This window comes from Cervus canadensis, chromosome 1 (genome assembly GCF_019320065.1).
Source record: "Cervus canadensis isolate Bull #8, Minnesota chromosome 1, ASM1932006v1, whole genome shotgun sequence".
Taxonomy (NCBI): Eukaryota; Metazoa; Chordata; class Mammalia; order Artiodactyla; family Cervidae; genus Cervus; species Cervus canadensis.
In genome coordinates, this window is record NC_057386.1 from 9,163,644 (window position 1) to 9,187,553 (window position 23,910).

Sequence of the window (23,910 nt, forward strand, 5' to 3'; positions counted from 1 at the left end):
TCACTAGTTGCGGCTTGCAGGCTCTAGAGCTCGGAGTAGTTATGGCATGCAGGCTTAGTTGCTCTGCAGCATGTGGAATCTTCCTGGACCAGGGATTGAACCCATGTCCCCTGCACTGGCAGGAGGATTCCTATCCACTGTGCCACCAGACGTTCTCATGGAATCAAGGTATTCTATAGTTATAGCAACTTTTTTTTCCCTGGCCACACTGCTTGGCTTGCAGGATCTTATTTTCCTGACCAGGGATAGAACCTGGGTTCCCTGCAATGGAAGTGGGGAGTCTAACCACTGAACTTCCAGGGAACAGGGAATTCCCTATCCATAGTATTTCTATGATTTGACAGTCTTGTCAAAGAAACAAGGACTTATTTGGCCTGAGTTGCTAATAGTTAGGTTTAACATTTTTTTATCCTTGAAAAAAGGATAGTCAATATCCATTGTATTAAGATTCCAAAATACAGATAAAAGAACAAGAATTATAAAGCAAGATAAGCACTTCAAACATTTTGGTATATATTTCTACAAGTTTCTAAAAACGTCTAAAAATACATACATCAAAAATTCATAAAATTCCATCATACCTAAATACTCTTTTATTATCTGCTTTGTTAACTTACTAATATTTTGTGAATATCTTCACATATGAATAAGTGTATAGCTAAACTGTTTTGATTGGCTATAGAGTATTCCATTATAAACTGTTTTGATTGGCTGACAGCTCAGTGGGTAAAGAATCCGCCTGCAATGCAGAAGATCTCAGTTCAATTCCTGGGTCAGGAAGATCTGCTGGAGAATGGATAGGCTACCCATTCCAGTATTCTTGGCCTTCCCCTGTGGCTCAGCTAGTAAAGACTCCACCTGCAATGGGAGGGTTCAGTCCCTGGGAAGATCCCCTGAAGAAGGGAAAGGCTACCCACTCCAGTATTCTGGCCTGGAGAACTCCATGGACTGTATAGACCATGGGACCATGGGATCACAAAGAGTCAGACATGACTAAGTGACTTTCTATTCTATTCTATTCCATAAGGACATCTATTCAACAGATTCTACATTATTAGGTTCTGGTCGTTTTGCCTTTATACACATTGCTACATAGACCTATTAACTGCATGTCTGGTTCCTTCCTGGAAACAAGTTCAGATCTTTTTTTTTTTTTTTTTTTTAAATTTATTTATTTACGTGGCTGTGCCTGGTCTTGGTTGTAGCATGCAGGATCTTCAATTCTTTAGTTGTGACATGTGGGATCTAGTTCCCCAACCAGGGGTGGAACTCCGGCCCCTTGCACTGGGAGCTCAGAGTCTTAGCCACTGGATCACCAGAGAAGTCCCAAGTTCAGATCTTATAAAAGATTTTAAAGTATCTTTAAAGTACCTTTTTAAAGTACCCTTTGAATTCCCGTAGTGTTTATCTGTCCTTCTCATGTGAACCTGCTTTCATTATAATAATTATATAATGTCATCTCCCTGCTTGTAGCCACCAAATCCTTTAGTCCACTCCAATTTAATGCCTGACACAGTAGCTTATACTTAGAGACACTCCGTAAATATTTGTTGACTAAGGGCATGAATAAATGAATTTATTTAATGATTCATTCCAGAGTTTTGCTGGTGATTAACATCATACCCGCTGGTTTCCAGTTCCCCAAGTCTGGTTTCTGCCCCATCTTCCGTCCCCTCTGGAACTCAAGGGTGACAGAAAGTGCATTGCTGCTCAGCCAGGGGGGTGAGCTCCCACACCTCCCCCGGCCCCAGACAGTGGCCTTGCCCTGGGCTGACACCAGTTGCTTCAGAGCCTCCCCGCCCACCCTCAGGGTCTCCTTTCCTATCTGGGTCTGCAGTTCCCTCTTAGCCTCACTCTGCCCTCCCTTCTTTCTGAATCTGACGGAGGAGCAGGTAAACTTAGAGCAGGTCTTCATGGCCTTGGGAGGCCATCTGGGGAATGGCTGAGGGTGTGGCCACCTTGAGTGGCTCCCCTGTGACAAAGATGCAAAAGGCACCGCTCTTCAGGGCTTGGGTGAGATTGACAGAATTTGGGGGCAGAGCAGTGCACAGTAGGTGCTCAGTCAAGGCGGTTTTTCTCTCTTCTTCCTCCATTTGACAAAATTCAGTCTTTGCCCCTAAGTTTCCTCTCCCCCTTCTTTCTTCTCTCCTTCCTCTTCTCTCCTCATCTTTTTGAAATATGACCTCAGCTTCCTAGAAGTGCTTTTTTTTTGGACTACACCACACAGCTAATTCCCCAACCAGGGGACCAGGGATAGAACCCCAGGCCCCAGCAGTGAAAGCAACGAGTCCTAACCACTGGACTGCCAGGGAATTTACTAGAAGTGCTTTATTTAGTAGCTCTACCCACCAACACTGTTTCACATAGAGCTCTTTTGTGATTAGATTGTCTGATATGTGGATTTTGTTTTGTTCCTGGTTCATCATTTTCCTTGACCCATTTTCACTCCTAGGACCTATAACTTTTTTGGGCCAGAGTTTCCCTGAAGTTTTTGGAAAAACATCCCCTAAAGTATAGAGAACCCATCTGACAATCCCCAGTGTCTCTTTGCTTAGCTATCATTAACTCATAGGAAATCACCCTAAAGAGACCCCACAGTGAAATTCCTATCCTGGAGCTCAAACACATCAGATGCTTCACTGGGATAAAGACCAGCATCATTCCCACCGCCACTGCGATCCGTCAGCTCAGCCAAGGATTAACTATTTTTAAAAGAATTTTATTTGTGGCTGTGCTGGGTCTTCGTTGCTTTGCATGGACTTTCTCTAGTTGCAGCCAGTGGGTGCTGGTCTCTAATTGTGGTTCGCAGGCTTCTCACTGCAGTGGCTTCTCTTGTTGCTGAGCACGGGCTCTAGGCGTGCAGGCTCCAGTAGTTGTGGCCTGTGAACTTTGTTGCTCCACAGCATGTGGGATCTTCCCGGACCAGGGATCGAACCGGTGTCCTCTGCATTGACAGGTGGATTCTTAACCACTGGACCACCAGAGAAGTGCCAAGATTAACTATTGATGTTAGGCCTGGCTCTTGTCAGGGGTTGATTTTCTAAGCAATGGCTAGGAAAAAGCAACACAATCAAACAAAATCTACTGGGCATCGACTCTGTGACGATGAACCAGGGAATGGGGAGAGACAAGACAGGTGAAGATGAGACTTGGTCTTGCCCCCAGAGGGCTTTGCCTCTAATGACTAAGAACTTAGGTTTGGAATTGGAGGGCTTACAACCTAAACTGAAGAAGCACAGAGATGAAGCAGGTAAAATAGGGATAGATTTTTCTTTTTTTTAAAGAATTCTGAAGTGTTGTTGCCTTCCTATTTCTTCATCAGGGGGAAGCAATTTCCAGTCATCCCATCCATTAAACAAATATGCATTAAGAAAGCAAAATACAGGCCAAGAGCCTGCTTTGAGCACAGCTGGATGTACAATGAGCTGGTTCTCAGGAGACTGAGCTCTGCCCCGTGAGAAAGCGTTGAAACGGAGGGGACACCAGGGTCAGAGGGCAAGTGCCCAGCCCTTGCCAGTGGGAGTCATCTTGAGTTCCACTTGAAGGGTTCAGAGTTGGGTCATTGAGGGTGGAAAGTTCTGGAAAAACCCTAATACCCCTGTTGCAACATTCTAGGGAAAATGGCCCATCTACCGAATAAGGGTGAATCAGCTGGGGAAGCTTTGGGGCCCTTAGCGCGGTCCCATGGCCACTTGTCCCCACTCTTTGGTTCCCCAGTGAAGTTCCAGCTACCCTCTGGGGGCGGCGGGGAGGAGAGAGTGACGCTCTGATCGGGAATTTCAAGCAGATATATGCAAATGGCCAGCAGGCTCTTCGGAGGAAGTTCTGGGAGGAGAGGGCTGTGGGCAGCTCAGCGCCCATAACCCGCAAAGCAGAAGTGAGAACCTGAGACTTCCCAGTCCTTCCTCCCCCTCCCCCCACCCTCTGGGGGCCCCCTTCCCTCTCAGAAACAGGACCTGTGACTTTTCCCCAGTTACCCAAGACTTTCCTCCTGAAAAGAAACTAGACTTGCAAGCCTCTTTTGGGCCCCAGAATTGAGGAATAGATTTGGGGCACCTGGGGTGCCCCAAAGGTGGGGGAAAGGAGTACCCTCCCTCTTCCTCTCCCCCCACCCCGAAACCCTGCTATGTGTCAGGTGGGGAACCCAGAGCCCTCTGCAGGGTGTCACCACCCTCACTGGCAGTGCGTGGCTGGCGGGGCCAGACCTGACCTCACACGCCAGCCAAGTTCCCATACATTCTGGCCCTGAGGCCACTGCCCACCCCCACGGTAAGCCCCCAAGATGCTGTTCTTTCAGGACCCCGCTTTGGCGTATTTCAGCTGCATCTCTGGCCTCTGACACAGACGAACCTCTGGAAAGTGCGGCCTTCCCTGGGGAAGTTTTGCCTGAGTTCTGGAGTCCCAGTAACTTCCACTTGCAATTAATGAATTGTCAATTGATTACCGGTTGGTTCACTTACACGTGTGAGTGTGAGGACACTCGCCTCTCTGTCAGGAAGTCAACCATCTATTGATGAGTGAGTCAAAGCCTTGGGTGGCTGTTACTTATTCATGAGCCAAGGTACCCGCCTCGCTGGGTTTCCCCTCACCTGTTCCAGCTTGCCTTGCAAGATGGAAGGAAAGGGCCCTGGGGAGAAAGTGGTTTCCTAACATTTCCTGGGCCCATATTTGAACCACACTTTCCTCTCTCTCTCACCTGATTTCCATCGCAGGTCTGGTGGCTTTTTGCTTGACCTTTTACCATATCCTGAGGTGTTAACCCTGACCAACTCAAGGTGTAAACAAATCTATACGACACCATAAAGCATTGGCAGTAGACTGTAGATCGTATTTCTCCTTCTGGGGAGTGAGGAAAGATGAGTTGGACATGGGGATAAATGTTCCTTTTAAATCACATATAATTTATTTTTAATTTTTTTAACCGAGTTTAACTATGCATCAGGTACATGTAATTTACTCACTAAATTTTATTTTTTTGTTCATATATAACTGGTTGTTCGTTTATTTTAACCAAGTTTAAGTTTACATCAGGTGCATGCTCTGTCACTCAGTCGTGTCCAACTCTTTGCGACCGCATGGACTGTAGCCCACCTGGTTCCTCTGTCCATGGGATTCTCCAGGCAAGAATACTGGAATGGGCTGCCATTTCCTCCTCCAGAATACATCAGATACACGTGTTTTACTCACTAAGTTTTATTTTTTATTCACATATCATTGATTTCAAATTATTTTAACTGAGTTTAAGTATACATTTGGTATACGTGTTTCAGTCACAAGTACTAGTGTGATACCAACAAAGGTCCGTGTAGTCAAAGCTATGGTTTTTCCAGTAGTCATGCATGGATGTGAGAGTTGGACTATAAAGAAAGCTGAGCACTGAAGAATTGATGCTTTTGAACTGTGGTGTTGGAGACGACTCTTGAGAGTCCCTTGGACTGCAAGGAGATCCAACCAGTCCATCCTAAAGGAAATCAGTCCTGAATAGTCATTGGAAGGGCTGATGCCGAAGCTGAAACTCCAATACTTTGGCCATATGATGGGAAGAACTGACTCATTGGAAAAGAGCCTGATGCTGGGAAAGACTGAAGGCAGGAGGAGAAGGGGACAACAGAGGACAAGATGGTTGGATGGCATCACCGACTCAATGGATATGAGTCTGAGTAAACTCCGGGAGTTGGTGATGGACAGGGAGGCCTGGCATGCTGCAGTCCATGGGGTCGCAAAGAGTCAGACATGACTGAGTGACTGGACTGAACTAGTGTGATAATTTGAAAGAAAAACAAAAGAAGCTGAGGGACTTCCCTGGTGGTCCAGTGGCTAAGACTCCGTACTCCCAATACAGGGGGCCGGGTTTGATCCCCTGTCAGGGAACTAAGGTCCCATATGCAGCAACTAAAGATCTCCAGTGCCGAAACTAAGAGCTGGCACAGCCAAATAAATAAAGAAGCCGAGGGTGTACACTGCCAGGGAAACAGCCTGGGGCTAAAGGTGGGGCACCTGGGGACCCAGCAGCTAAGGCTCAAGGGTCAGGGGATGTTCTGCCGTCCAGCTGGGCTTGGGCGCTGACCTCTCCACGGAAGCAAGCCACTGAATCTCTCTAAACCTCATCCTGTGCTGGACACGGGATTCAGGGGGTGAGCCACATAGACGCATGGGTTAGGGGTGACAGTCGGGAAAGGCAGGTAAATGGGACACGCGGGGACAGTGACTGTCCCCAGAGGAGCACAGGGCGCTAGGAAGACCACCCCAGACGGAGAGATGGGAGCAGAGGACAGAGAGGCTCAGGCGCCCGCACCTGCGTGCTGGGCACCGGAGACAGGAGCATCGTGGCCACAGGCTCTGGACACTGTCAGGGACCAGGCATCAGAGAACGGTCCCGGCCGAGGGAAGGACCTGGGTCTGACCAAAAAAGGGGATGGGAGCTGGGCGTGGAATGGGACGAAGGTGGGGCGGTGGGGGGAGGAGGGGAGCCCTGCCCCAGCGTGCCCTCTGTCCCAGGCGCGCACCCTGCCGGGAAGCCCTGGGGCCGCAGCTGCTCTGGCCGCCCGGCCCAGAATAGCCTGCCTTCCGGGCAGGGCTGCCCGGGCCAGCGGTGCCAGCGCCCGAAATAGGGCTCGGCCTGGAGGTCCGCGGGCGGCGGGCGTGAGGGGCCGCCCCGGCTCGGGGACGCGCCGGGGAGCGGGGACCCGGTAGCGCGGCAGTGACCGGGGACCCGGGGCGGGGATCCCGGGCGCGAGGCCAGGTGCGGGGCGGCGAGGCGGGGCGCTGACCTCAGCCCGCGAGGAAGCCCGTCGAGGGCCGGCCGCGCTGACGGAAGGGCTGATGAATCCGCAGCTGGCGGCGCGATTGGGCGGGTGTGTGTCTGTGTAGGTACACTTCCCCTTTAAACGCAGCCGGCAGAGGCGCAGTTGCCAAGGGCACGCACTAGGTGGGTGGGATCCGGATCAAAGCTCCCCCGGACCGCAGTACAGGTCCGAGTCCAGGCGCCCGGCCCCGCCGGGGCAGAGTCGTCCAGAGATACCGCCGACAGGGGGAGGGGTGGCAGGGACCCACCTCCAGGGCCACCGCCATCCGAGCCCACACCCTGCTCCTGCGGGGTCCCGGTCAGATGCAGTCCTAGACCAGGGGGTCCTGGGGAGGCTCTGTGCCGGCCCCGCCCACCGAGAAGTGCGCCTGTGGGGGTGGGGGGCGGGGCGGCACAGGCTCCCGGCAGTTTGTTACCCTCCTTGGACCCTAAGGCTGAGCTGTTTAAAAGGGACCTGGCCTCACTTTTTGCCCGTGCAGCCTTCATCCCTCACCACCCTCCACCCACCTGCTAGCCTCCTTAACCTCTCCAGCCTCAGTTTCCTCATCTATTAACCAGCGATTAGTCATATCTACCGTACACGGTGGTTGTGATTAAAATAGAATAATTATGTAATGTGTCCTGTGCTCTGTAGAGAGGGTCCTGTTTCCCTCCTCCTCCCCCCTCCCTGTTTAATCAGGCCGGGGGCTATCCTGTCCCCCAGGCCTGGAGCTTCTTGGGTGAATCAACACCCTTGCCAGGGCTCTCCCCTCCTCCCCTCCTCTCAGGGTTACCTTGGAAGCCGCCTCCTACAAGAGGATGGCTTAACTTGCTGTCGGAACCTGCAGGAATCCCAGGCTGCGGTCCAAGAATATTAACAGAGGGCCCAGCCTGGCTGAAGTGAGTCAGTCGCTCCTTCTGAAACGTTAGTTGCTGCTTCAGCTGCCCTTTGCAGCTTGGACCGGTTGGTTGCCAGGACTGAGTGGCCCCTAGAAATCTCTGGGAACACCAGCATGTCCTGGGGGTGGGGTTAGGGGCCAGCCCAGGGTACCAGGCTGGGGAGGGGCTGGTGATTCCCCGTTCGTCTCCTCTCTGGGAAAACCACCAAGGCCCCAGGACCTGAGAGCCGTGGTACCCCATGTAAGGAAGGGCGGGCCTGGCTTACTGTAACTGCCTGGCTAAAAGCCTGATTGTCCTGTGGTTGGGCAGGCCAGCCAGAGAGGGGCCCTGGTGGGGTGAGAGCTCACACAGTGTGAGAAGTGGAGACAGGAATTACTGCTTTCCCAGGGAGTGTTAGTAGACCAGGTAGGTCTGCCAGGAGGGCGTTTCTCCCTTAAGCAGGTAAGACCACTACATAAATGCCAGATTGTTTGCAAGAAGTGGTCTGTCCGGGCTCAGCCCCTTCCCAGGGGTAGCAGAGCAGCCAGTGTGGACCTGGTGCTCACTATGTTCGCTCACTGGTCTATGACAACAGCCCTGGGAAGCGGGGATGTATTATCCCCGTTGTAACAGGTGGGGAGCAGACTCAGAGACCTACCCCAGTCTCCTAACTTTGAGGAGGCAAACTGAACTGGGGAGACAACCCGGGCTCCTAATCCCCACTCCATCTGGCCTCCTGAGTGTGGGAACCATTGTGGCCCAGAAAAGCAGAATAGTGGGGGGGGGGGTGCAGCTGACCGCCCAGGTACCTGAGCCCCTCCCCCAGCATGCTGTTTGCTCAGTACTCAGCTGACTTCCTGTCCCCGGAAGAGCACCTGCGGGTATGCTGGGGTAGGCGGTCCCCTTCCTGTGGTTCAGGTAAGAGCAGAAGCCCATGCCTTCTTGGCATCCTCCCTTTCTCCTTTCCCAGGCTCTAGATTATCAGACCTGGGGGCCCCAGAAAGCCTCTCAGGACCAGAGGTTTGCCCAGAGTCTCCAATTGTAGGTGAGGGACTGAGGAGGCAGAGGGAAGGGGCTGCAAGGCCCAGGGTGAGGGCGGGACCTGAGAACTTCCCCTTCAGCTGTAACAGACCACCTGGAGCTTTCTTCTTCACACCTCCTTTCTGATGATGGTACCGATGCAGTGATGAAAGGTGCAGATGAAAGTCCCTTCACTTCGTATCCCAGCTCTCTCTCTAACCTGGTTGTCTGGTCCAGCAGGCACAACTGAGGGATGGAGGCTGCTGTGTACCTGTGTCCCCCTCACCAGCAATACCCAGGGCTTTGCAGAGAGCTCGCTGTTGGGCATCCCCTGGACTTTTCCCTAGGTGACATTGCCAAGGAATGGTGTGGCACTGGCCAGATATCCTATGCCCAGCCCTGAGGCTTCACCTTCCTCCTGTCTCTTGCCTGCGGAAGCTCAGAATAAGCTTTCTAGAGGATGCTCTTTCTTGTGTGTAGGGTCATTTGAGGTTGCTAATACTGAAGCTCTTCACCAGAGAAATGTAGGAAATATCCCTGCAGCTAAATGAGGCAATGTCTGAGGAGGACCAGGCCATGCCAAGCAGGCTACAGACGCATCTCCCTCCTCCCCAAGAGGACTGCCCTTGGCCGTGCAGACTGCCTCTCAGCCCTGCCCTTGGCCAGGCCATCTGCTGGGTACATCCCTGGGCATCTTTTCAGCCTGTTCTTTGTTCAAGGTGTCTTGAATGGAACATAAAAGGGCCTTCCTCTCGTTCCGCCTCCCAAGAGCAAAGAAGGACACATTGGTCAGGCTCTCTTCCTGGAAGAGGCAAGGAAAGAAAAAAATAAATAAAATGTTCTTAGTTTTATATCTTGCAGGACCAGTCAGCAGTACCGGGTTGAACAGAATCTTCCAAATTTGTGTCCACCTAGAGTCTTGGATGTGACCTTGTTTGGAAAGAGGGTCTTTGCAGATGTCTTTAGTTAAGATGAGGTCATCCTGGATTTGTTTGGGCTCTAATCCAATGACTGGATACAGGCACACAGGGAAGATGGCTGTTTGAAGACAGGCGGAAACTGGAGTGATGTCTACAAGCCAGAGAATGCTGAGGCTTGCTGGTGAACACCAAGTGCTGGGAAGAGGAGGGGAGGATTCTCCCGTAGAGACTTCAGAGGGTACATGGCCCTGCTGACATTTTTTTTTCCTTTAATATTTATTCATTTATTTTTGGCTGTGCTGGGTCTTCGTTGCTGAGCAGGGGCTACACTCTAGTTGCAGTGTGTGGGCTTCTCCTTGCAGTGGCTTCTCTGTGGGTCACGGGCTGGAGGCTTCAGTAATTGCTGCTGGAGGCTCAAGAGTGAGGCAGCCTCAGTAGTTGTGGTGCACAGGCTTTGTTATTTTGTTACTCGGTGGCACATGGGATCTTCCCAGACCAGGATCAAACCAGAATTCAAAAGAATCCCTGCATTGCAAGAGGGATTCTTAACCACTGGACCACTAGGGAAGCCCCCTGCTGACATCTTGACTTGGGACTTCTGTCCTCCAGGACTGAGAAAATCTGTTTCTGTTGTTTTAAACCCCCTAGTTTGTGGCCCTTTGTTACAGCAGCCCCAGGAGCCTCCTATGAGCACCAAATATCAGACAGAGGGCAGTTGTGGAAAACAAGAAGGAGAAGCAGCAGGCACGGAAAGCAAAAGCTTGGAAGAGGCCAAGGAGGAGACAGGAAGGAACGCTTCCTAAGCTCCCTCCTCCCACCCGGGACAGGAAACCGTGGCCAAGGCTTGTCGGTCTCCACTTTTCTCATAGCGTGAGGGTGGGGGGAGTTTGATGGGGGCGACTGTGGCAGGTCCTAATGTGCTGTCGAAGCGAGCACAATGTGGCAGGTCATTTTGAATCTTGCTGGTTCCAGGGAAGCCTTCCTAATAGTACCAACCCCGTGACGTGATCTTGTCTCCACCTCACGACAACCCATGAATCAGGTTTTGTTGAGATGCCCATGTACAGATTAAGAGCCAATGCAAGGGCTTCTCTGGTGGCTCAGTGGTAAAGAATCTGCCTACCAATGCAGGAAATGGCAACCCACTCCAGTATGCTTGCCTGGAAAATCCCCATGGACAGAGGAGGCTGGCAGGCTACAGTCCATGGGGTCACAAAGATTTGGACACAACCGAAAAGGACTGAGCACACATCGATGTTGGAAATACAGGTTGGCTCCCTGATCCGGGATGATCCCACACGCCCTGGAGCAGCTAAGCCCATGCGCCACAACTATTGAGCCTGTGCTCTGGAGCCCGGGAGCCGCAGCTACCGTGCCCATGTGCCCTGAGCACCCTGGAGCCCGTGCTCTGCAACAAGAGACGCCACCGCAATGAGAAGCCTGTGCGCTGCAGCTAGAGAGTAGCCCCTGCAGCAACACAACTAGAGAGAAGCCCACGCAGCTATGAAGACCCAGCACAGCCATAAATAGATAAATAATTTTTAAAAAGAACCAAGGCAAGACCATTACTCGGTCATGGAGGTACCCACATGACCTGGAGGTACCCACTCCAGGTCATTTGCCAGGAAGCAGTGATCTGAGACACGTACCCACCTGACTTTCCTGCCCTACCGCCGGCGCCCTGCACTCTGCCAGTCCAGGGCTCCTGTGCCCGTGTGCAGTGCCTCAGTGAGGCTGGCAGACACTGGCCATGGGCAGGGATGTGCAGCCCGAATGCTTGGGTTTGGATCCAGCTCTGCTCCTGGGTAGCTGTGTGACCTTAGGCACGTCACATTACGTCTTTGTTCTGTAGTTCCCTCCACTATAAATATGGGGATAGTAATAGGACCTAACTCAGGGGGTTGCTGGAGAATTAAATGCGTTCCTACCTATCACAGGCTTAGAATAGTGCTTGACGCATCAGAAGCAGGCCTTGAAAGTCTGTGAAATACATAAAACACATGGGGGTGGGCTCTTTCCCTGCAGGGTTGGGGCCAAGAAGAGGACTATGGGTTGGTGAACCCGTCTTGATTCTCACTCCACAGGCCAGGGGGAGAACCACGGTCGACAGCATTCTCCTGCAGTCCTTGTCTGTTTCCCACTGAACCCTCCAGAAACCTGCAGGGAGGGCCCCTGAGACCAGGGAGCAGAACCCTGAGCAGGCTGACTCATTTGCTTAAATCGTGCCTCTGAGGCCTAGAAAACCTGTGATCCTGGTTCAGGCCAGCTTTCTCTTCCTGGAGAAAAGATCAGACCCCTGCCATCACCTTGCCACTGGATCCTGGTCAGTCATCTCCGGGTTTGCTGTGTTGCTCATGGTGGGAAGCTAGACTGGGGTGATTCACCATCACGCATCATCCCGTGGAAAGCTCATGTACAGCGCACATTGGAGGAATTGTACGGGTGTCGCGTTTACAGACAGAGCTCAGAATGTGCTGAGCGGCTTGTGCGAGCAGCAACGTGTCCACCCCAGGCACGTCCAGGAAGTCCTCCAGGCGCCTCTGGCCATTGCTCCATCTTTCTCTCAGGGGCCTGCAGCCTCTACTGGGAATCTGGCCCTTATAACTTCTTCCTCTCCAGATGTCTCTCATACCAATGACGGAGTCCGGCCTGATGGTACCAGGGCCTTGTATCTCCTGTCGTGGTTGAGGCCCCTCCCTTCCCCCACTCAGGACGAACTAGCTCAGTCCTTATCCTGGTGTGGGCACAAGGTCTCTTGTTGCAGCAGGGCCCCTTGGCTGACCTTCGCAGCTCCTCTAAGGCTGGAGAGGCCTGGCAGGATGCCTGCGGGAGGGCCGGGCTGCTCTCCTGGGCTCCTCCCCTCCACTCCGGGGCTCTGGCCAGAGCCTGGTCAGGGTCCTTGCTGGAGTTCCCAGGCAACCCCTAGAGTGATGGTCTGAGAAGTCCAGTGGGGAAGCCCCAGTGTGGAGGGCAGATTCCATAGCCACGGGCTGTCCCCACCCTCTCATCGGGCAATGCTGGTTGGTCTCTGAATAGCTTCTGGGTGGCCTTCCCTCCAGAGCCCCTTGCCTACTTTCACCAGGTGCCAAGGGACTCTGAAAAGAGCAGTGAGTGGCTGGAGGACCACGCTCCAAAGCCAGCCAGGCTGTCTCCCTCCCAAACTGTCTGCTTTCCCTCCAGCCTCCTCTTCATAGAATTCTAGAACAGAAAGAGATACAGAGGTCTGGCTTCCAGAGGAATAGTTTAGAGTGACACTGAGGTTCTCCAAGGCTTCACGCAAAGCTGTGCACATTGGGTTGGCCAGACGTCTCAGCAGTGTTCCCTTGGCAATTCTACGCCTGTTGGGAATACCAGCCCCGAATATCTGAGGCTCCCAGCCTCTGGGAGGTGGAAAGATCCTGACATTCCTAAGGCCTCAGTGGATGGAATGGCAGCCCCAGGATGGCCCTCCGGGGCTGACTGGGCTCTGATGAGAGCCAGGTGTAGATGCAGAAGCCATTGGGGTCCCCTGGGGAGTTTCATAGTAGCTGCAAAGTGGGGATCCTGGATGGTGGGCTATACGGGTAATGGTGAGAAGGGCAGGTGGTCAGTGTTCTGTCTGCTCCTGGGACTTCTTCCCTGGTGGTCCGGTGGCTAAGAATCCATCTTGGAATGCGGGGGACGCCACTTCAATCCCTGGTCGGAGAACTAAGATCCCACATCCGCGGGGCAACGCAGTTCACGAGCCACCATAAGACAGTGCAACCGAAAACAAAAGTCTGCTCCTTCCACCAATCGTCTGTATGACTTGTGTGTTCCTGCTAAGTCGTTTTAGTCTCCGACTCTTAGCAACCTGATGGACTGTAGCCTGCCAATCTCCTCTGTCCATGGGATTCTCCAGGCAAGAATACTGGAGTGGATTGCCATGCCCTTCTCCAGGGCATCTTCCCGACCCAGGAATCGAACCTGGGTCTCTTATGTCTCCTGCATTGGCAGGCAGGTTCTTTACCACTGAGCCACCTGGAAAGCCCCTGTGTGACTTGAGGCAAGCCTAAATCCCCTGACACCTTAGTTTGCTTATCTGGAAAATGCAATATATTTCATCTGGGCTGCCTCAGGTAGGAGTAAGATAACATATTAAGATGTCTTGAAAGAAACAAAATACAGTGTATTCAAAATAAAAGATGCCTCTTTGCTTCCCAAAGTAAAAGTTGTAAACGATTGAAATCATATTTTAACGACTCCAGAAACCCCTTGTGTAAAGATCTTTTGTACAGTCAAACATTTGGGGTCAAGCATTTGGTGGGCTTCAACCAGGCACCGTGACCCCGTCTTATTAGATTTTGTGAAGATCCAGTGCCTGGTAGAGAGTAGGCATTCAATAAATTATTGCTGAAGGAATGAATAAGAGTGAGTTATTCCTTCAAAGAGTTCATGGTCCAGTTTGGAAGAAACTGGCAGCCACGGAAGAGAGGCAGAATTCGAGGAGGGAGAAGGGCTGTCTGGGCTGGTGGGATGACCCCCGTATGAACCAGGCTCACAGGTGGGAAGCCTATGGTGGGCAGGTGGGCAGACCACCTTGATGGGAGGAAGTAAGTCTCCCTGTGTGGGGTGGAGTGGGTGGGGGAATTGAAAACAATGAGCTTTCCTCGAGAATGAGAGTCTGAATATACTGGACCCGGCTTAGAGGAAAGCACCCCGGGAAGCAGTGTGCATCCTATGGGGAAGGACTGTGTGTGTCATGTGATGACGAAAGCAGTGTTTCTAGAAGATGAGCCTGGCCTGGATGTGCCTGATGGGGACACAGCAAACTTCTTGAAGTTCCCCAAAGTCTTCTTTTCCCTTTTTTGGCCATGTCCCTGTTTTAATCACTAGAATGCCTGGTTGTCCCACGCCTGCTGAGAGAACACCTGCTACTTCTCATCACCATCAGAGTCATCTCTTCTGGGAAAGCACTGTAGGTCATTTCCTCCTGGAGGCCCTCAGCTGTACCCTATATACCATTTTATTTTTATACCTATTCCTTTTTAGGATACTTCTTGGTTTTCACGTCTGGTTCCCCTTTCAGACTATATGTATGCTTCTTGAAGTCCAAATGCTTCCTGTCGGCGGTGGTCTCTCCAGCATTGGTCCCAGTGCCTGTAACAGAGTTCCCACCCTCGCTGACATCACCTGGGGGCACTGGGCAGGTAAGCATCAGGCACTAATGCACCCTAAAGCTCAGAACCACCACAGTCCCCATCGTACAATGTTATGGGACCCCACCTACAGAGATCATATCGTGAACAGCACCTCCTGTGGTTGTATACACATAGGCCTCCTAGAGGACCGGTCCTCATGGATTTTATGTTTCATGTCTATCCCTTCATCATCCTGTCCATTATGGACACCACATAGTGTTTTCTGTATGGAAAGATTTCAGACTTGGGGGAGGGGAGGTGAAAGAGAGGAAACACATTTTCTTGTGTAATGTAAATACCGAACTTGCCTTCTGTGTGTCTCTTCTTTGAAGTCTAGGTTTTCCACCTTTCTCTAAGGCTGGGCCTGATTATTACTAGGAACAGCAGCTGTGATGTTATTAACAAGGAAAGCATGCAGTTTTAGCACTCAAGAGTCCTGGCTTCTCTGCAGATGAGAGCTGGGGGCCTCTGGTTCTCTCTGCAACGCAGCCTTCCAGGCCACCGCTGTTGCTTAAGGCTGTGCTGCAATCCGGAGCACTCAGGAGTGGGAAGTCCAGAGTTCTCCCCACTTCTGGGAACAGCCCCCCACCCCCCTCCCCGCGCCAGCTTCCACAGGCAGCCCTCATGACAGTGGGTCAGGCTAACCCAGGGTTTCACAAATGCCTGGCCTGTTCCCAGCACAGCACAGCTGGGACGGCTCAGCACGGGGGGGAAGGCGCACCGTGCTCCTCCCCCGACCCGCCACCATCCTCGGCCTGGGGCCCAGGGGCTGGAGCGCAGCAGAGGGACGGGCTGCACTTGTCGGCACTTGCCGTATCGCGAGCAGGCGGTGAGCCTGGGCCTTCCCTCCCTGCTGATTTCCCAGCTCCGGCTTAGTCAAGGTTCCAGGAGGAAATCCCCTGTCCCAGGAAGTGAGGAGGACGGAGGCTTGTCTTCCCCGAAGGCAGCGAGTGGTCTCAGAGTCACCTGAGGTGGTGTTGAGTATTCAGATTGCTGACTCTCCCTGGGGCTTCTGATTCAGAAAAGCTAGGCTTGGAGTCCGGGAATCAGCAATTTCATCCACTCCCTGGGGGATGGCTGCAGGTGGTTCTTTGGCTTTTTGAGCCTTGGGAGGGGGGGCAGCCCAGGGCGGTGAAAAGGGTTGAGGCAAAAGAGCCCTGGATTCTCAGGTAGGACCTCCAACTCTCTCCAATGATCCCCACCACCCTGAAAGAACTGTCCTTGTAATCCAAGCCTCAGTTTCTCTATCACTGACATGATTGCGTGACCCGAGGGAAGGGTGATCAAATGTCCTGGACACTCAGGGCTACTAACCCAGGACAAGCTGGTCACTGTGCCTAAGGATAGACAGGATTGTGGATGTTCGAGGTACTGGAAATGAGGCTTAAAGATGAGTCTTCAGGGCGCAGATAGCAGTCTATTCATTTTATTTACATTTTAACTATTGTCTGTCACTCCGCACGAAATCTCTGGAGAGCAGGAGCAGGGCTTTGTCTTGTTCACTGCTCAATCCTATTAACACACAGGATGTGTTAATAGGTACTTGCTGAGTGAGTGAATGAATGAATGAGTGAGTGACTGACTGACAGGCAGGGGCTGTGAGCCTGTTTGGGGGAGGTGGAGGCGCTGCCGTTCTGGAGTGGGAATCTCGGCTCCCCCGGGAAAACTTGATCCACTCAGGGCTGGCAAAGAGTCAGGGCGTCTAGAGCGGCCTCCCCTCGGAGGGGTCAGTGACCCCCCAGTGACCAAGGACTCCCTCCCTCTCTCCCTCCCCCCTGGAGCCCCGGGCACACCGGTTCACCCTTCTCTCCTCCCTCTCCCGCCCCCCCCCCACCCCAGGGAGGTGCGCCTGGCAGCCTCCCGGCCGAATTTCCTGGCACTCGTCTGAGAATAAACAGCACTCTGCGCCTGTAATCCCGTTGCTATGGTGACCGCTCCGCCGGCGGTGGGGGCGTGGCAGGGGCGTGGGCAGGGGCGTGACGGGGGCGGGGTCTGTCCTCGCGCACGCTCCGCAGGGCGGCGGCGGCGGCGCTGGCCCGGGAGGTGCCACCCTCCCGGCTCCGCGCGGACATTCTTCGCATAGCTCCGCCAGGGCTCCCGCGGTGTCCGGGAAGTGACTCTTCCTGGCAGAGGCCGTCCTCCAGAGCGACGCGCTCGCCTGCCTGCCCGCCCGCCAGGCGGCCGCCGGCATGGGAGGGGGCGGGACGCGGCGCAGGAAGGTGCGCCTGGGACCGGACTCATCCTACCTCGGTCTCGGTCTTGCCGGTCAGCCCCTGTGCAAGTGGTCCCTCACCCCGCAGACTTCTGTCTCTGCTTCGGCTCCCTCTGTGGCTGTCCGACTCTGCCCCGCTCCGTCTCTCTCGCTGTCTCTCTGCCTGGTACCCCGGCGTACCCCGTCTCGAACATCCTTACTCGTTCCTTAGACTAGGACACACGTGGCCGCTTATTTCCCGTTTCCAGCTCCCCGGTCTGTGGCCTCCTTCGTTCCCTCCTCTAGAGCAGGCATTAGAGTTCCCGTTCCTGGCTCTCAACTCATCGGGCGGACTGCCCCAAAACAGCACCGACGGAGAGCGGATAAGGGCCTCTCCGGGGTGAATTCCTACAGCGCCTGAAGCAGGGTGATTGAACTCAGGGCCTGCGGAAGAGCATCTCCAGCCTTTGTCTTGGCCAAGCACCCCCAGCTAAGCTTAACTTCTTGAGGCATGGGTGCCTGCCCAAGCTGCAGAGAATTAACCCCCTTCCCTGTGGGACGCTTCTTAGCAAATCTTGGAAGCAGGCATACCCCTCCACTGGCGGCCAGGACAGAGGGACCCCCCACGAAGTTCTCTGGAGGAGGGATGCCTGCCTCTGAAAGGATTGAGAAGTACAGATTTCTGCAACAGGGGTTGGGGTGAGGAGGGAAAAACAGAGAAAAACGCTGGTGAGCAGAGCGAGCTGAGTTTCTTGTCCTGGTGTTGCCAATAGCTAGCTTGCCGTGTGAACTCCAATAAGTTGCCTTCCTTCTTCAGGACTCAGTTTGACTTGTCTGTCAAATCAGAAGGGTGGTCCAGTCTGTGGTCTGTAAATGGAGAGACCTATGGGAAGAAGGGTGGGATGGGCAGCGAGGGTAAGGAGTCAGGCGCCTTCTGAGTTCAACTTCCAAGGGGTGAGGGAACCACTTCCCTACCAGGCCCTTTCTTTGAGTGAAGTGAGTCCCTCAGTCGTGTCTGACTCTTTGAGAGCCCACGGACTGTAGGCCAACAGGCTCCTCTGTCCGTGGAATTCTCCAGGCAAGAATATTGGAGTGGGTAGCCATTCCCTTCTCCAGGGGATCTTCCTGACCCAGGGATCGAACCCTGGTCTCCAGCACTGCAGGCAGATTCCTTACCGTCTGAGCCACAGGGAAGCCCCTTTAGTGCTCTGTGAATACTGGCCACTGGCTGTACAGCTGCCTTCTGGGTGGAGGATGGGGATGGGACCTTGGTACGCTCTGGGTTCCAAGGTTCCATGGAGGCTGTCGTGCCAGCAGACGGTGGCAGACTGGCAGGCTTTGGGGTGGGGAAGAGCCTGCCAGAAGTTTCCCAAGCTCTCCTCCTCCAGGGAGGCCCTGGGGAGCCAAGCCCCACTGGGTCCCCTCACCTGACCTGGCGCCTCCGGGAAGGTGACCTTGCCTGGGTCCGCATTCCCAGTCCCAGAGGTGGTAGTCTGTCTGGTGTGGTTCCTATGTGCTCTGTCCACTCCATGATCTCATGCCTGGTCTGGCCCTTTGTCACTTTAGGTTATTTTCCCCCAAAAGTCCAGGAAATGGGAAAGAAAAATGATTTTGTTTATTTACTCTCAGTTGCCTTTTGGACACTGATTCCTGGAGCAGCTTATCGGGGACCAGCAAGAGGGCTTTGGCATTTGTTTCAGGCGTCCGAGGCAGATGAGGGAATGGGCCCCTGACTTGGTGGGGTAACACTCATCTCTCCATCTGTTAGGTTTGGGGGCTTGGGGGAGGAAGAAGCATGGAAGGGAAGTGTCCCAGAACAGGCATTTTTAGTCTGTGTTTTCGCAGAGCCCTAGTGCTGAGTGTGCATGTTGGGAAGGAGGTTACCAAACTCTTGGCTTTGCAGGGGGGACCCACCTAGGGGCAACCCTGGGCATAGATTTCATGCTTACTTAGGGAGGCAGAGCATTCATAGGCTTTGGGAAAATCAAAGCCTCCTGGGTTCCTAACCTGTGTCTTCTCCACATTCCCAAGTGGTGTGTCCTTGGGCAGGTTGCTTAACCTCCGTGAACCTAAAAGGCTGCCCCCAGGCTCAGCCAACAAATATTTACTGAGCACCAGTTCTAGGCATCAGAAGGGACCAGTCCAAGTCCCCGCTCCCAGGAAACACGCAGTTGGGTCTGCAAATGTGGGGTAATAACACCTGCCTGGTGGGGGTGGCTGAAAACAGGTGAATAGACGGCTGCTCTTATTGGGAGGCGGGTGGCCCCACCCACTGCTCAGGCTGTGGGGTTCCTACCCGTAGGAGGGCCCCACTGCCAGCAGGGTTTGCATCGGGACCGCCCCTCCCCCCAGCTCCCAGGGTCCTGGCTGTGCTGAGGTCACGGGTCACTGCCAGGACCCCATCGTCTGGGCTTTCTCGGAACACCTCTCTGCCAAGGAGCCCAGCGCCTCTAATAGCTTGGAGCCTCTAAAAGCTTTGACCACAGCTCAGTTCATACTCCCTGCAAGCCCTTTGAAGCGCTTCCTTCGAACTTGCTTTGCATATTCTGGTCAGATCTGAATCAGACTAGCAGGAATTACCCCTCCCGGGTACAGTCTAGGTGGCTGCCTTCGCTTTGTCAGTGACGTGAAGCCAGAGTTTGATTCCATCACGAGAAGCACCAGGGCAGTGAGGGGGTAGGGCCGCCACCTCTGATGTAGCGTGTGGGTGTGGGTGAAAGAGAAAGCAAGGCCGAAGGGGCGGTGGGGGGTGGGAGAAAGGCTCCAGTCAGGTTTTTCATTAAAAAATAGTGCTCTTTATTATAAATTACTGAAATGTTTCTTTTTTGAATATAAATATAAATATGTGCAAAGTTTGATTTGGATTGGTATTTTTGTTGAGTTCTTCAAGCATCTCCTATCAGCCTCGAAGGCCTGGGTAGGGGGAGGGGAGAGGACTGGAGGTGGAATCTTTATAAAAGACAGAGTGATTGAGGCAGATTGTAAACATTATTAAAAAACAAAAACAAAATCCAAACAAAATAACAAGAAAAACAAAACAAAACAAAACACCCCAACACACAGCTGACCCATCCAGCCCAATACCTGACACAGAAAACGTCTGTGTTTGGTTTTCCCCAAAAAAGAACAGTTCCAGGTAATTCCATCGCTGCTACATTCCTCCAAGTTTTCACTATCAGTGCTATTGCAGAGCTCGAGCAGCTGGGTGGCGGGGCCTCTTGATGACTTCCTGCCGGTGCCAGTCCCCCAAAGTGAGGAGGGAGGGCTGTCTCTGCAGGGGCTGGGGGGCCCAGTGGCTCTGCCTCAGACCAGAGCCCAGGTCCCACCAGCGGCCAGTACCCACTGGGCTGGATGGCATTCCTCCTGCGCTCGGCTTTCCAGCCGCGCGGATCTCTGCCGCCTCCCCCCATCATCTCCGACCTCCACCACCAAATGCTGAGTGGCTGCTGGGCGCCCTCTGAGGATCCCTTGGCCTCTGCTGGGGTTGGCTGAGTGTGTGGCTTCTTCTGTGCCAGTCCCTATCCATGGGACAGGGAGCATTTAAGGCAAATCTCCTAGCCAGATCTACTCAGGGGGCATAAAATAGAATGCCCCCTCGTCTCTGTCTGGGGTCAAAGGTGGCTCATCTCCTCCATCTCCTCCAGCCCCACCCCTCCAGGTGCTGAAAGGTAGAGCAGGGGTGGGTTCAGAACTACTGACGGGCCCATCCATTCCCCGCCCCCAATGCCACTCCCCCCTTAAAACGGGAGAAGGGCCCTGGGCTCTTGGGCACTAGATGGACTCTAGGACCTGTGTTTCTGGTGGCCATCTGAGGGGCAGGAAGAGGGGGGAGTGGAAAGGTCCCCTTAGGGTCACCCTTCTCCCCAGAGCCAGAGGTGGAGCAGGCAGCCGCCCCTCCTGACCTGAGAGGAGAGGGGGGAGTGACCATTTCCTTGGCCAGCCTGCAGCCCTGGGCCCCCGAGGCACCCTCTCCCTCCCCCCACTCTCTCTCCCCTCCACCCTTTTCCAGGCTCTCAACCCGCTGAGGTTTAAAGCTCTGTTTTAAACCAAATCAAAGAACAAACAAGTTCCGTTGGAAAGTTCGAAGATTCCCCGGCAGTTCTCACAGTTCAACACGCCCCGCGGTGTCCCCCGTTTGGAAGCGCAGCGGGGTGGAGGAGGCGGGAGAGGACAGAGAATCCACTGCGGTCCTTGCTGTGGTCCCCCTGGGCCAGCTGGCTCCTCCGGAGACGCTGGAGGCGGGGAGGTGCGCTCCGGTGGCTCTCCGCCTCCCCTCAAACACATTCCAGGTGCCGCCCGCCCTGTTCTGCGGGGGGAGGGCCGGCGGGAGGGGGCTCCCCGCCCCCTGGCTCCCCTGGGAGCTGCAGGACTCTCACGGCTGGATTCTTGTGCTTGTGCCATGGAGGAGAGGGGACCCAGGCCCCCTCGCCCTACCTCTGCCCCCTCTGCTCCCTAAAGCGGGGCATCGTACTGGTCCAGGAACTCCCGAATGGGCCCAGGCAGCTGGGTGACTTTCTCGTAGGAGTCCAGGTGGCCATTGACGGTCTTCCGACAGAGATGTTGGAGAGTGGCCACGTTGGAGGAGAGGGGACGGCTCAACACCAGAGGGATCTTCTCGCCCCCCGAGTAGATGTAATAGGCTCTCCTGGGGGGGCTCCCGGGGAGGGGCTGGGCCGGTGGCTGCTCAGGCACCTCCGAGGAGGGCGAGGAGGAGGGTTCAGCGGGGGGCGAGGAGAACGAGGGGGCGCCGGCGGCGGGCATGTAGTGATGCACCAGTTTGAGCACGCAGTCGAAGCGGGGCACGGGCTGCGTGCTCCGGGGGTCGCTCTGCAGAGAGAAGCTGCCCCCCTCGCACTGGATGCGCAGGTTCTTGGTCCCCGACTGGGTCTTGACGCTGAGGGTGAAGAAGTGGCGCTGGTCCGAGCTGTCGCGGATGAGGAAGGTGCCCGCGGGCTCGGCGCTCAGCAGCAAGTTCGCTTCGCCGCCCGTCACGGTGCTCCAGTAAAAGCCACTCTCCTGCAGTTTGCGCACTGCGTTCACCACCAGCTGGTACTCGCTCTTGGAGCTGAAGGTCTTGAGGCGCAGGCTGGTGTCCAGGGGGCGGCTCATCCCGGCGGCGGGAAACTTGCTGTGGGTGACCATGGCGCACGGAGCCAGCGTGGATCTGCGCGGCGGCGGCGGCGGCTGCAGCTGGTCGGCGGCCTCCGCACAGCGGCCGCTACCGCATCCCGGGGGGCTGCGGGGAAGAAGGAGCGCGCCGCATGAGTGCCCGGAACCCTCCAGCGCGCCCGACCCGCCCCGGCTCCCCTGCCTGCCGAGCGGCCGGGACACCAGCTGCCCCGGAGGCGCTCGCCTGGGCCCCCGTCCGACCCAGACGCCCCACGGAGCCCGCCCAGCCCCCGCCTCCAGGCAACCCTTTCCCCAGCGCGCACTGGGAAGGCGCCGAGTGGGAAACTCGGGCGCGGAAGTTGGGTCTCCAGGAGCGTGGCCGGGGTGGGGAGCGGGAGAAGGGCCCCCGGGACGCTCTGGGCGCCTCTCAGTCCGGTGGCCCCAGGGGGGCAAGGAAGGAGAAAGAAATCTAAGGCTTGGGGAGGGGGGTGGGGGGGTAGGGAGGGGACCCGAGAAGCCGGAGGGCCCCAGCCTGGGTATTCCGGGAACCTGGGATCTCCGGCTTCCATCCGCTCTGCCCCCTATCTAGTCCCCTCCCTGCCGGGAATGACCCGGGAAGGGGAGGGGAAACCGGGAAAAGCTCCCAGGACTAGCGAAACCCCCCAACCCCCCCGCTCCACGCCGCGCCCCTCCTTCCTACCTGGTCCCAAACCGAAGTCTCTGGCTTCGGGGCTGCGCCTCCTACGGTCCCCAAGGCACGGCGGCCAGCGGTGGGTGGCCCGCCTTGCGTCCAGATGTTGGCAGCCGCGAAGTCCACAAAGGGGCCTCGCGCGCGCGTCCCTCGGGCTTCGCCGGGGCGCCCGCCCTGCCCCCAGCGCGCCCCCGGGCCGGCCGGGCGGTGGGGGGTGGGGGGGGCGCGAGGCGAGGGGCCGCGACCGGAGCTGGGCTGGGCGGGCTGTGTGCGGGGCCGGAGTGGCGGCGGCGGCGGCGGCGCGGGGAGTGCGAGTCGGAGCCGCCGCGGAGGCCGCGCTCGCGGGTATATACGCGGCCCCGGCGCCCCGCCCCCCCGATTCCTGGAACTGCTCGGCCGGCCTTCTTGTAATGTTTAGTCACTACTCGCAGCAATGAAAGGCTGCGCGCCGAGCGGAGGGAGGGGCCGCGGGCGGCCGAGGGCGGGCCGCGAGCGGGGCCGGGGACCCGCAGAGACGCGCGCAGAGACAAAGCGCGACGCGAGGCGGCCCGGGCGGCCCGGCGGGCGCGGCGCCAGCCCCGGCGGCGCGTTCCTGGCAGCGGCCCCTCCCCCGCGCGCGCTCCGCCCCCAACTTCTCATTCACACTTTCCCCCTCCCTTCTAAGAAGGCCAGTTTCTGGCAGAGGCGGGGGCGCCGCTCCCGGAGCGCGGGCAGTTCCAGGAGGCCGAGCGGGAGAGGCTCCTGGCTTCCCCCTCTCCCCTTTTCTCGGACCTCGCGGGGAGACCCCCCCAACCTACCCACCCACCTCGCCCCCACCCGCGCCCATCCGGGGTTCCGATCGCGGCCCCAGGAGGCCCGTGCCCGCCTCTGGGGAACTGGGGACACCCCCCCACCCCCACTCCCAAAGCCGGGCCTCGAAACTAGGACTGGACCTGGAAGCCTGGGGGCGGGAGAAAGCGTGAGCGTCACCCGTGGGCCTGTTCCCGAGGTGAAGCCGGGAGTCCTAAGCGTGGAAGGAACGCAGCCTGCGTGGCAGCTGTCCGGTGTCAGTCCATCGGCCCCTTGCTAGGTTCTCTGCCGACACGGGTACCACCTCCCACCTCTCCAAAGACACAAACGCAAGCTACAACCGCTGTGGCCCTTCTGAGTCTCCAAAC

At 55.5% G+C, this 23,910-nt stretch overlaps 1 protein-coding gene across 1 annotated transcript; it reads right to left on the reverse strand.

Annotated features, from left to right (window-relative positions):
- Positions 1-19,725: 19,725 nt before the first annotated feature.
- On the reverse strand, positions 19,726-23,071 carry SOCS3 (suppressor of cytokine signaling 3). Its single transcript, XM_043462282.1, has 2 exons — positions 22,763-23,071; positions 19,726-22,189 (listed from the first exon to the last, which is right to left on the reverse strand). The coding sequence occupies exon 2, from the start codon at positions 22,093-22,095 to the stop codon at positions 21,406-21,408; it is 690 nt and encodes a 229-aa protein (XP_043318217.1). The 5' UTR covers positions 22,096-22,189; positions 22,763-23,071; the 3' UTR covers positions 19,726-21,405.
- Positions 23,072-23,910: the final 839 nt, after the last annotated feature.

Coding starts and splice junctions, on each gene's coding strand:
- SOCS3 (XM_043462282.1), bottom strand. CDS start 22,095: ATGGTCACCCACAGCAAGTTTCCCGCCGCCGGGATGAGCCGCCCCCTG.